Genomic DNA, 12,243 nt, shown 5'->3' with positions numbered 1-12,243 from the left:
CTTTCACTTGGCCGTCAGAGGATGTGCCCAGCACTGTAACGGTGCTCGGCACTCATGGGGTTGGAGATTTTCATCAGTCCTATTACCTGCATGAACATTTTGTCAGAAAAACAGTGTTCTCTGTTAGTGTCAATTCCTGATCAGATTTCAGCAAGAACAAGTTTCTGCCCTGTGTTAATTGCACCTGGGTAGACACTCAGAGAGCACGTAACTTGGCTTGCATGGAATCTGTACCATCTCATGCATTTACGGTGTAAGTTGAATTTGTCCAGTTTGCTGCTTATACTTTCAAACATTCACTGCTATTCCTAGTAAATTTTACGTCATTTTAAAAAATGTTACTGTCCTGTATAATCTTATTGTATAATGGTATATCTTGGTTAGAACCCAGAAAGTGTCTTCTGCTTTTAAGAAGGCACATGCTAAGCCTTTGTATGTACCTCTTATATTTGGAGGAGAGACGATGTGTAGAGACAGGAGAAATTATTGTACAGTGCTAGCTGGGTACCCTTGGGTCTTCTCCAGCCCTGGAACTGAACGAGGGAAGGTTTTCCTGATGTATCTTGAGACAGATCAGTCAGAATCAGTCTCAGAATCAGTCAGAATCAGTCTCAGATGCACTTTAAGGAGGCGACACACCCTGTCGCCAGTATTTGTGGTAGATGGCCTTTCTCCATTTCCTGCTTCACTTTCCCCAGGGATGGCTAACATTTTTCTTTTTATGTCTGATTATCACCCAGATCATGGCGCCTGTTAGAGTAGTTCTAGAAAAATGGCCCTTTTTACAAAATTTACCTTTCAAAACAAAGAAAGTGTGAGCAAAGAAAGGTAGAGCCGTGTGTAATGGATGGCACTGTTGGATTTAGTGGGCTGAATCACTAGTGAGCATTTTCATTACCGAATGTACCAGCTTATGAGCCAGTTTCTGCTCACAGGACCTCAAATTTGCTATCAGAGCAGTTCAGGACATAATTACAGACGACAGTTTGCCTGTGTAAATGAAATTAGGTTTTATCCCTACATGTGAGCAGCTGCTGAATACAGGTTTCTTAAGGGAGGAGAGTGTCACAATGTTTCAAATGACTGCTGAGCCCTGAGATTTCTTTGGGTGTGACTTAATCTTCAACTAGATTCACAGAGTGCTCTCTTAAATATTCCAGCTTTGAAGTTATGTAACATTAAACTGAAATGTTAAAAATTTGAAGGGTTGAGCTCTTAAAAGGGAAATACTTAAGTCTAGCTGGAAATTAGGTGGTGCTGCTGACTTGGTTGATCAGTCTGAATTTGTACGACTTCAGGAGATGCACCACAATCTTGTTGATCCCTTTTTTCCCACCACCCCAGATTTCTCTTCTTTGCCTTCTGACAACAGGCAATTTACATAGCCTGTGCAGGCTCCTTTTGAGAGAGTGTTGTGATGCCAGCTTTTATCCACTAACCTTGTTTTCAGAGAGTTGTCTTTTCTATGTAGTAAGAAATGAAAAGCAGTTTTCCAAAGATGGCTTCAGCCAAATCCTCAATTGAAACAAAACATAGCGGGTCATTCTGTGACCTCTGCTCCCTCTGTACAATTCCAGCTGGATCCACTGCTTCTGTTTGAGCTGGACTTGACCTAAACTCACAATGTCTATACTGCGAATCAGTGCTTGGGTTTGTCAGAAGAGCTAAAAGGGTGATGGAAACTTTGCTGTTAAGTGAGGTCTTTAAGCCAGTGGTGCCAACCAGGGGGTCTTAAAAGAAGCTAATCTTCAAAACAGTGTGGTGTAAGAACTGTGGGTTGAAAGAGAACTTGGCAAGTGAAGTTGATTAAATGTGCTGTGTTGTAGATAGTGGCTTCCTCACATCAGAATTTCTTTGCAAGACTCTAAAATGAAACACGGCTAGTAATGTGTGGGGAAAGAGAAATCACTACCAAAATCTCTGGTATCTTTCATTGCAGGTTTCTGAAAAGTAAGCAAAGAGGTGCTGAATGTCAATCTGTTCCTAAAAAAGTTTTAAACAGATATTCTCACTTCCAAGCTCCCTAAGGGAAATTGTAACCGGTATGAGTAGTGCAACAGTTAGGAGATAAAGTCAGGCATTATTATACCCACTTTTATTTTGCAAAAATTGTATTTTTTTTTTAATTTGCTAAGACACATTTGCTATACGTTTTTGTTGCAAAAACAAACCCTACATAAGCTTCTGACATAATTCTCTATGCTTTTTCCCACCCTTCAATATTTTCCTGCCTACAGCTGTTAGGAGACTCCAGGAGCAAGGTACTAGTGCTTTCTTGACTTTTTATTTCTACTTTCCAACTCTCCCCACCCTGTTGCTAACACCCATGATACTGCACGTGAGTTAATTTCTATGCTTCAATCCTCCAGTCCTAGTGGAAGCAAAACTGCTGGCTTCACAAGTCCAAGACCTGCAGGACTGGACACTGGAAGGGATTCTGTAGCAAACGCTTCAGAATATAGATGATTTTGTTTTGACACATTATCTTGTCAATCCTGTTCTTTTAAGGTTTATTTAAGAGGGGTTTTTTTGCTGCCATAATTATGCTATTATTCTTTCTGTAAGGAACAAGGCTGTCAAAGATGTACCTAAGGGAATTAGGTCCTCTACTGCCATGCTATGGAAATGAGTCGGATATGAGTACTCAGCTCCCTTAGCTGCCTCTGGAAAGAATCCTAGCCCAAACTAACAGAGAAATTGCCATCTCCTGTATCCAGTGTATTTCTAGAGTCACTTCAGTATCAATACCAAAGTGACTGGGCATGACAGCACAGATTCTGTCATCTATTTCTTCCTTATCCTTCTTTTTTTTTAAAGTAGAAGTTGTATCATCATAGTATCTATAACAATGGGACTGACCATTATTGCCAATACAACATTTATTGTATTTCTTTTCATTACCAGTAACTTAATTCTACTGGGCATAAATAAATCATTTTCATGCTGGGGAAGGCAGATCCTCTTCCTCCGAGTCACTCAGTCTCATTGAAATCAGTAGGGTCTGTCTTGCTCTGCTGTGAGAGGTAAGCAAGCAATGCATGGTGACGTCTTTAAAACACTTCAGTCACTATAACAGTAGCACTAATCTTCCTTTTAGTGATTGCAAATAGAACGTTTTTCTTTTGGCACCGATGTAACTGTATATAACTTGTTAAGTCCGAGTTTGCCCTTTTCCAGAAAAAGCCAGTGAGAAGAAGATACGAGCCCTATGGGATGTACTCTGATGACGACGCCAACAGCGACGCATCCAGCGCCTGCTCGGAGCGCTCCTACGGCTCCAGGAACGGGGGCATCCCACACTACCTGCGGCAGACTGAGGATGTGGCCGAGGTGCTGAACCACTGTGCCAGCTCCAACTGGTCCGAGAGGAAAGAAGGGCTCATAGGTCTTCAGAATTTACTGAAAAGCCAACGGACACTGAGGTGACTTCTTAGTTTTCTGGTGTCAATAATTCATTAGGGATGGCTACAGCCAGAAGGCAGTATTATGTACCTGCCTTACGGAGACAGGTGGTGTCTTCCATGGCTGTGAAGGCTTTGTCTCCACGATGTGGGTTTGCAGTTAACTTTGGGATGGTTTCTGCTGTGTCATCAGTAAAATTTGTGGCAGTAATGTAGAACTGGCTGTCTTCTCTTGGCCTTCATCTGTCTCATGAAGACCTCCAGTGGTCAGTGCTTATTGCAGCACAGTGATATTACCCACAGTGGTGCTGTTGTAAATGTACTCAAGGAGTGGTACCATTTTTATATTAATTAGTCTGTTTGAACCTTCAGTATTTTTTCCCACAGCAGTTTAGTTGGTGAAGCAAACATTGCATTTACTCTAAAATGACTCGAGGTGTGTTTTTCGAAGCTGAGATCAGATAGTGCTGGCATTGGCTGTACTTTGACTCTTTGTGAAGGCTGTGTTAGGTGTAATTTTACATCCTGTCTGTAAGTCTTGAAAGACTTTATATCAGAAACTTGTGTCCTGTAAGTGGTGTAGTGTGTAATGTAAAGGGAAGTTTCTGAAGGCAGTGAAGTATGTTTACCAACTCTGAAACTTCATGTGGTAGGAGAGGGAGACCTTTTTCCCTTGCTGAGAACCACAACACCCCTTCAAACACCTTTGGCACATCACACCTTAAAAGATGCTTTAGAATTATCCAGTAGGTCTCAGAATTATCCAGTAGTCATGTGGAAACTCCCTATGGCCACAGGTCAGGTTAACTAGACAACTGGCTCTCAGGCCATAGACATTTCACCCTTAGTTTATGGAGAAAGTGCTTGAAACAAGCTGTTTATCTCTTGGCTCCTTTGAAGGTAACATTTACAAATAGCTGTGACAATTTTATTTTTCTGTTATGAATTGTACTTACTTAAATTATAGCCAAGTTTATAAGTGGTTGTTTAGAGATTCCTTACTTGGGTTTGTGCAATTGTTTCCATTTTAAAAGGGCTTCACACTGGCTGAAAACAATTTGATGGTTCATGTTAACAGTCTGAATGAAAGTGTACTGAGGGCAGGCCTGAAAAAGTTGGTTTCTTGCCATCATAAAAATATTCTGGCACTTCACATGATGTGATTCAGGCCTTAAATGGGAAGTACTACAGGTTTTTAAAATGGGTAGTTAGAGTCTCTGGATCAGAGATGCTTTTTGATGTGGTCTATTTCTGAGTCTCTTAAAAGATACTTCCACCACGTATGCTGTCTTTTTTCTTTCTCTTTAACAAACTGGAAAAACTGTGGCACCTCATTACTTGTTTGAAAAAGTTGGGTGAGATTTTGATTTTGCCACAAAAGTGTGTGAGGATTATAAGCAAGGTTGGGAATGGTGCTGGGGATAGTTGCAAGGGAGGAAGTGCTGAGAAGTTTTGGTGATGGGCTGTTTATCTGGGTCAGTAGATCTTAGCAGAAATACTGGTGGAATTAAACTCTTAATTTCAACCCTGCTGGTTGTAGTGTTTGAACTATGTTGTCACCAGTCCCTCAAGCTAGCAGGTTGTATTAGCTTTGATTCTGAATAATTTTTAAATCTGTCCCAGAAACTACACCTCTGCGCAGTTGTTTTTTTGTTGTTGTTGTTTTTTTAAAATTTGTTACTGTGTTTAGTTCTCCGTGTTTCATTTTGGTTTCCTTTTGATCTGCTTCCTCCTTGGTTCAGAGTTGATCTGGTGCCTGTTCTAATGATTAGATTTTATCATCCTGCTTGTTCCCACGGCATCTTGAGAACATCATCAAGGTCATTAGTCCAAGGGGCAAGTCTGTCTCCTAATTAAACCTGATACTTTCTGTTGTGGTGTAACACTTTAATAAGAGGCAGTGATGTGGCTGGGTTTTCTTTAGTATTCTGAACTGAAAGATGGCTGATCCTGTATTAGCTGGGTTTTGCATATCCAGAGACGTGCATGCAAAGTGGAATGGCACTTACCCATCCTCTTTTGTTTCATGAAGCTTCATGTGGCCTACTTTTTTAAGGGCTCCCCATAAGGTCTTCTAAATAAAACAAGGCAAAAGAGTCCCTTAAGGAAACGTTCTTCCAGTGCCTGTTGCAGTTTAGTACTTGCATTGTTACTTTGGGTCTGTGAGCTTTTAGAAACAGACGCACATATATGTGCTGACTTTATATAACCTTTGTCCAGAAAGAAAATTCATTAGAGTAATAAATAGGGGTTCATTCAGGGAGCTGCAATCTGCATGATGTCAGGAGAGTGTTACAGTCATTTTGAGCCTGTGCAGCCTCACCCTGAATTAAGATGACAGCTTACTGTGATGTTGTTACAAAGACTTTTCCCTCCCTACCAGACTCTTAAACCCATTGGTTTTGTGCCCTTTTAAAACTTAATCAGCCTTTCATGCATAGATTTATTGGGAAAAAAAAAAGTCCTGTGTTACTTAGAAACAATCTAACATAAAATATCTGTCGACTACTGCCGTATTCTGGTCTGTTTGAAGATTATTTTTAGAAAGAGAGAAGTTGGTGGATTGTAGAATTAATGCTGGTCTAGAAATACGTTCCCTGTAGTCAAAATCTTCAATAACTCTTGAACTCTGAGCAGTGTTCATTTCTCTAGTTGCTCTGGTTTTATAGTAATTGTGAAAAATGTCTATTTGCATTGGTAGTATGCAGGAAATGTAACTTAACTGCCTTGCTCTGTTTTTGTTTGCACCATAAACAAGAAGAGCTGCTGTGTTTTTTGCCAGTTTGTCTTGCAGGAAAGCTAAGACTTTTCAATACACTGCAGATAAGAGCTTTGGCAACAAAGAGTTCTGCTTTTGACTCCAATTCAGTATCTCATGCATCATTCTTTTTTCGCTCTGCCGTAAAAAGAGCACTACTGAGCACCTAATAATCTCGTACTAATAGGAACTTAGATTGTTCCTTGATGTAATTATATTCTGATTTAATAGGTTGCTGTTTGTTAATGCCTCTTCCATTTCTATATGTTTGGCTGCTCAATATGCCTGCCTGCTGTCAGACTTCGGAGTCAGTTCTGATCTGTTAATGGTCTCTGATTCTAGACTGATACTGCTGAAGCAACGGGGAATGTAAACCAAGAGATTTGATCAGTATATAACCAGGAAGTTCTGATTTTACTTGAAAATTTGAAATTCTTGACACAAAGGAGACTTGAAAAACCTATTCTTACGGTGAAAAAAATGCATGATTCAGTGATTCAGCGACCTTGACCCAGACAGAAACTTAAGTGCATTGTAAACGTGCACATTTATGTTGTTTTCTGGAATCCAGGATATAGAAGAAAATAAAAGCACCAGAAAATACAATTGTCTGGTTAAAGATTTTAAAAAATAATTTTCTTTTAAATTAGATCCTTAATGTAAAACTGGTGATCCCAGCAGTTAAACTGAAGTGCCAGTAAAGGGTTTGCCTAGATACACAAAGTTTTCAGAAGTGTGTCTGAAGTAACATTTAAATAAAGAAGGTTAGATCTTTCAGGTGTGCAGCCTCACTCTGAATTAAGCTGACCGCTTACTGTGATTTATTAGCTGCTTTTTTTTTCTTCTGCAACTAAAACTTTGGCATTAATGTCATGTTTTATTTCTGTATTTTAGCCGAGTCGAGTTAAAAAGGCTGTGTGAAATATTTACTCGCATGTTTGCTGACCCACACAGCAAGGTAAGATCACAAAGCCTTGGCTCGCTCTCCTATGTTACTGTCTGTGCTCATTTGACACTTTTCCAAGATGAGTGGTTTGTATTTCTACCCCTGCCATCTGCTGGGGAAAACTGGCATTTAAAAATCTCCTTGGTTTTCGTTTTACAAGGATGGGATGTGTCTCAGTCTCTTACATTGCCAGAAATTGGTTACTTCTTGCTTCCTTGAGGAGCAGCCTAATGCCTGTCAGAGGTCACCTCCTGGAGGCAGAAGTTCAGTTTGATTTGTGCTTCTCTGGCGTGTATTTTTGGTGATACACAGGGAGGAGTGGTTCATGGGCGGTCATGAGCATCACAGCCACTGGAGTTTGTGTGTTGTGTACACCTGGGAGCAGGTGTCTCACCAAGATACTGTTCCGAATCTCATAATCAAGGTCTTTATATAGCTGCTCTGCCTTCCTTAAAACACTGACCTTTGAAGTTAAAGGATGTGGCTTGAATTTACAGACATGTCTTAAGAAGAAGTGGGCCACAGAATGGGGAGTATGGCCCATAGGCATGTTCAGAACTATAGATTTCTATGGGCAGCTAAGGGGAAGCAGTGAGAAAGGAGTAGGGAATTTCATGCCCTTTTCTGAGTTTCACCAGCTGAGGAAAACCAGTAATGGCTGTGTAAAAACATCAGCAGTTGGGTTGAATGCAGTTTGAGAAAGAATAAGTCGTATAAATTTTTGTGCTTCAAGACCTCTTGGTAAACCAGTTTTAATAAATGATTGCTGGGTGGAAATTCCATGGGCAGGCAGAGTAGCGTGTCACAGGTCTTGCTCAAAAAGTGCATTTTTGGCCTTAATTATACTGTGGACCAGCTGTGCCACAGGTCTCACCAAGCTTGTAGTACCTATCTGTAAGTTCTTAATGCTTCGGTTCCCCAAGGTATGTGTCATAAAAAGGGTGGAGGTGTAATTATTTGTTTGCAAAATATTTTCAATTTCTGAGTAAGGTGGGAGTTTATTGCACACTGGGCTCAAGTATGTCTTTTGTGGCTGCAGTGATCTGTCATCTTCACTGCTTTTATAGAATTACTGATACAAACTCATTAGTTGTGGTGTTAAACACACGTAGCTTTGTTTATATAACTGTATATAAACATGTACAGTTACTTCCTTGACTGAGGAGACTGAATCTGATCCAAGGTATATAATGTTTTAAGTAACTCCACTGAGAAGAGATTGTGTTTTAAGAAAATGTAAACTTTCAATGAATGTGTCTTTTATCTGTTGAGAAACTGCATCCTTGATCACTCTGTGTGCTAACGAGTGGTTTGTTTTGTTGCATGGCCTGCTTTGCCGTGGAATTCACAACAGAGAGTAAGTGTTTTCTACCCCCTTCCTTCATTTGTTACATGTGGTATTTTAATACAATGCATTTTAGACATGTCTTGTCTGATTTTTTTTCCTGAGCAATGTAGTCACTAAAATCATTCATTCATGAAACTGTTATAACAAAATCATCCTGAAACTCAGACTGTAAACCCCCTTTCCCTTTGAATATTTTTATTTTAAGAACTGTATTTCTTTTTCTGACACTTGTTTTGTTTTTAGGTCTTCAGCATGTTTCTGGAAACCCTGGTTGATTTCATCATCATTCATAAAGATGACTTGCAGGATTGGCTTTTTGTTCTCCTGACTCAGTTGCTAAAGAAAATGGGAGCAGATTTGTTGGGCTCTGTGCAAGCAAAAGTTCAAAAAGCTCTGGATGTCACCAGGTAGAGTACTCAGATGGCAAATGTTGTAAAGGTTTTTTTTGGGATTACAGGAAGGTGTGATTTTAGAAATCCAGCAGTGCTGTGTATTTTGAGGGCTCAGTCTTGATGAATGTAAGAATAAAGGAGAACTAAGTTATGTCACAGTATTTCAGGTATTGAATTAAAAAGGCCCGTCTCTCTTCTAAATAAATACCTTTAAAGCATAAATTTAAAAATGTATAACTGATTAATTTTAGGGTTTTGTGGGGTGTGTGCTCAGATATCAGGGTTTTTTGATTGACAGATACCCCAAAAATTGGAGTATTCAGAATACGAGAGGTGCTTTACCACAAAGTTCAGCATCTCTTTCATGTTGTTCAGACACAAATAACAATCAGGTCAGGATGTTACCTTGAATGCTACTGCAGTGCTCCCACCAATTCTGTACTCCATGTCCTTTTCAAAGGATGTCCAGCACAGGACACTGTTACAATAAAATTCATCTCATTCTAGAAATAGGATAATTAAAAAAGAAAAGAAAAAGTAGTAATAATCTAGGAGAAAATAGTGGGGGAAAAAAGAGGAGAGAGATCAAAACCAGGTATGAACCCTAAGAACAAGATAAACCAAGGTGCTGCTAGAGATAAGGGAAGAAAGCAGAGTCTGAAATGAAATGGACAGGCATGTGAAAAATGTACAGACGGTAGAGTAACAGTGTGTAAAGATACTGATTTAGCAGTTTTCTCCAATATTGTGTCAGTAACTAGCTAATCCTTAAGCTTTGAGTTTCTCTTACTGATGGTCAAGTTGCCAAGAAGAAAAGCGTGTTGAAATCTGTTATGTCACCTTTGAGGTATTGAGTTAATTTAGTTTATATTCCATTACATTTTTGCTTTTGTTTCCTTTGGACAGGGATTCTTTCCCATTTGATCAGCAATTTAACATTTTGATGAGGTTTATTGTAGATCAGACCCAGACACCAAACCTGAAGGTCAGTATCAAAAGCTATTTCACTAAAGCATCAACATGCTTGTTTTAGCTTTCATGTCAGGCATACCATAAAGTGTAGAACTCATGAGAAGGTAACTGTATTATGTGCATGATATAGAAATTATATTGGCAACTTGGAGACATGTCCCAGGGATGCTTCCTCGTCACCATGTGATGTAAGTCTTGTCAATCTATAGTGGCATTTGTTCTTATGAAGAAAATGCATCTTTGCCAACGCCTGAGCTTCGCAAATCCCTTTTTATTTCTCAGGTCAAAGTTGCTATCCTGAAGTATATTGAGTCCTTGGCAAGACAAATGGATCCAACAGACTTTGTGAACTCCAGTGAGACAAGACTTGCTGTATCTAGAATTATAACTTGGACTACGGAACCAAAGAGCTCAGATGTGAGAAAGGTAAGCCAGGACGATGAAGTATTTGCACTAATTATTGCTCTTCAGGAAGGGGAAAAAACCAAATAAACTTGTCATACAGGTAATGAAAAGTTCAGTGATCAGTGTGTAACTTAAACCGTGATTTTATATACCTCACTGTCCGAACAAAACTGTTAATTCAGTCCACACACAATTCTGAAGCACGTCTTCATATTTTTTTTCCTAGTAAGTACTTGTGTGACTTTAACTACTATTACCATACAAAAAGAGGTCATGGTTTGAAAATGGGCTTTTTCTTGAGCCTTCTGGAAATATATCTAGGTTCGTATTTTGTTTAAATGAAGGCTTTGTGCTTTGTAGACTGAAAGCTAGCACAGCTTCAGTGTTATAATGTTAAAAGAAAGTAAACAAATCAGTAAGCTGCCAGGGACTCTCAACCCTTCTCTTTTAAGTGCTGTGTGTTTATCTCTACCTGGAAAAACTGACACAATTAGGTCAGGCCTGGGTAATAGTTACCTTGTTCTTTATCTTGCTCTCCGTGCAAGTGTCAGGCAAGCTAAAATGGGACAGGTACTGATACTCATCTCTCCCAAGAGAAAAGCAAGACTTAGTTTTATGTAGTCACATACATAAAACTGTATCTGTAACACAATTTAAAATTACCTTCTATTTCCAGTAAAAGTCAAGGCTTTGAGATGTAGTTGGATTTAAAAAAAAACCAGCCAAATTTTAATAATTCCAGAATGTAAAAATTGTATGTGAATTTAACACTATATGCACATAAAATGTTGACTTAATACTAGAATTACATGCAATTTTATAACTTTGGAAATAATAAAATTAATTTTATTTGATTCTGATGAAAAGATTGCTGGGTATCAAATGTGCTGCCACACACGTGTGCAGCATTATCCATCAGCTGAAGGAAGGCTTCAAAGAAGCTGTTTGGGCATGTGCTGTTTGCTTGCTCACATACAGTGATTGGTTCTGAGGGAAAAAGGAACATCCTCTCTTCTGAAGACTTCCTGCAGGGTCTGTTCACAGCACTGTAACTGAAACTTGCTTCTGTAAGATAGTCTCCCTCAGGAAAAAAAGCGGTACTTTAAATTCTGGACTTAGATGTAGAATATGGATTTGCATTTTAATGTTTCTGTGTCCAAAGTCAGAAATAATGGATCAGGCAAGGCAACTGCTGCTGTGTTACAGTTCAGGTGAATCTCAAGCAGTTTCCTTTGCTGCTGGGCTGTGAGGGGAAGTTGTAATTATTGTAAGTAGAAAGATGCATTGTAAAGCAAAATCTCTTCATATTGCTCAGCAGGAGAAACATTCCACCATTAGGGGTCATCATTGCTGCGTGCAAAGGGAAGCAGAGTATCTGCTGCAGCTGAAAAATTGGATGTTTGCTGTTCCCTGTGGTCTGTGGGGGGCAGGTGCTCACTGTGTGGTGTCCATCCTTCTGTCTGTTCCAATGGCTTGCACAGCTCTGGCAGAACTTCCAGCAAACTCTGCCTGAGTAGTACTTGGGCAAGTGCCTTGGAGCTGACAAGAGATTGCTGAATCAAAATTCATTTTATTAGACCTGCATGTGACTTGGATTTGCCTTTGGGGCCAGTAGTTTTCAGATAAATTATTACAGTTAAGCTAATTTAGACTACTAAAAACAAATGCACAGGTGCTCTTTATTTCATCATACCATTGCTGTACTATGATGTTATTACGAGCATAGTACAAGCCAGAGGCTTTAGAAGAAACAGTGCAGCAAAGGATTTATAACGCCATTATCTCTCAGGACTGTAGTTAACAGACTTCTAAATTGATTATGCAATAGTGAATTGGATTATCAAAAGCCAATCTAGGCAAGTGAAATATTCTGAAGAACACAAATATTGCTGTAGTGTTTTGGCAATATAGCTTGGGGGGAAAAAAAAAAAGTACCTTTTTAATACCAAGATGATTCATTTTAGCATCAGAAGATTCTGCTCTTGTGGAAGGTATTTTGGGGGCCTTCAAGATCTGTGATT

General features: G+C 39.3%; 1 protein-coding gene across 1 annotated transcript in view; it reads left to right on the top strand.

Moving 5' to 3' along the window:
- CLASP1 (cytoplasmic linker associated protein 1) overlaps nucleotides 1-12,243 on the top strand; it is a 171,265-nt gene that overhangs the window by 116,506 nt on the left and 42,516 nt on the right. Inside the window, exons 26-31 of the mRNA XM_066190250.1 lie at nucleotides 2,238-2,261; nucleotides 3,178-3,422; nucleotides 7,054-7,117; nucleotides 8,697-8,860; nucleotides 9,752-9,830; nucleotides 10,100-10,243. Of these exons, the coding sequence (XP_066046347.1) occupies nucleotides 2,238-2,261; nucleotides 3,178-3,422; nucleotides 7,054-7,117; nucleotides 8,697-8,860; nucleotides 9,752-9,830; nucleotides 10,100-10,243 (720 nt within the window). The remainder of the gene's footprint in view (nucleotides 1-2,237; nucleotides 2,262-3,177; nucleotides 3,423-7,053; nucleotides 7,118-8,696; nucleotides 8,861-9,751; nucleotides 9,831-10,099; nucleotides 10,244-12,243) is intronic.

Source organism: Chamaea fasciata, unplaced genomic scaffold (genome assembly GCF_029207755.1).
Source record: "Chamaea fasciata isolate MVZ Bird 193981 ecotype frontalis unplaced genomic scaffold, bChaFas1.0.hap1 SCAF_8, whole genome shotgun sequence".
Lineage (NCBI taxonomy): Eukaryota > Metazoa > Chordata > Aves > Passeriformes > Sylviidae > Chamaea > Chamaea fasciata.
Note: the sequence above shows the minus strand (reverse complement) of the source record. Positions and strands in the feature narration are given on the sequence as shown.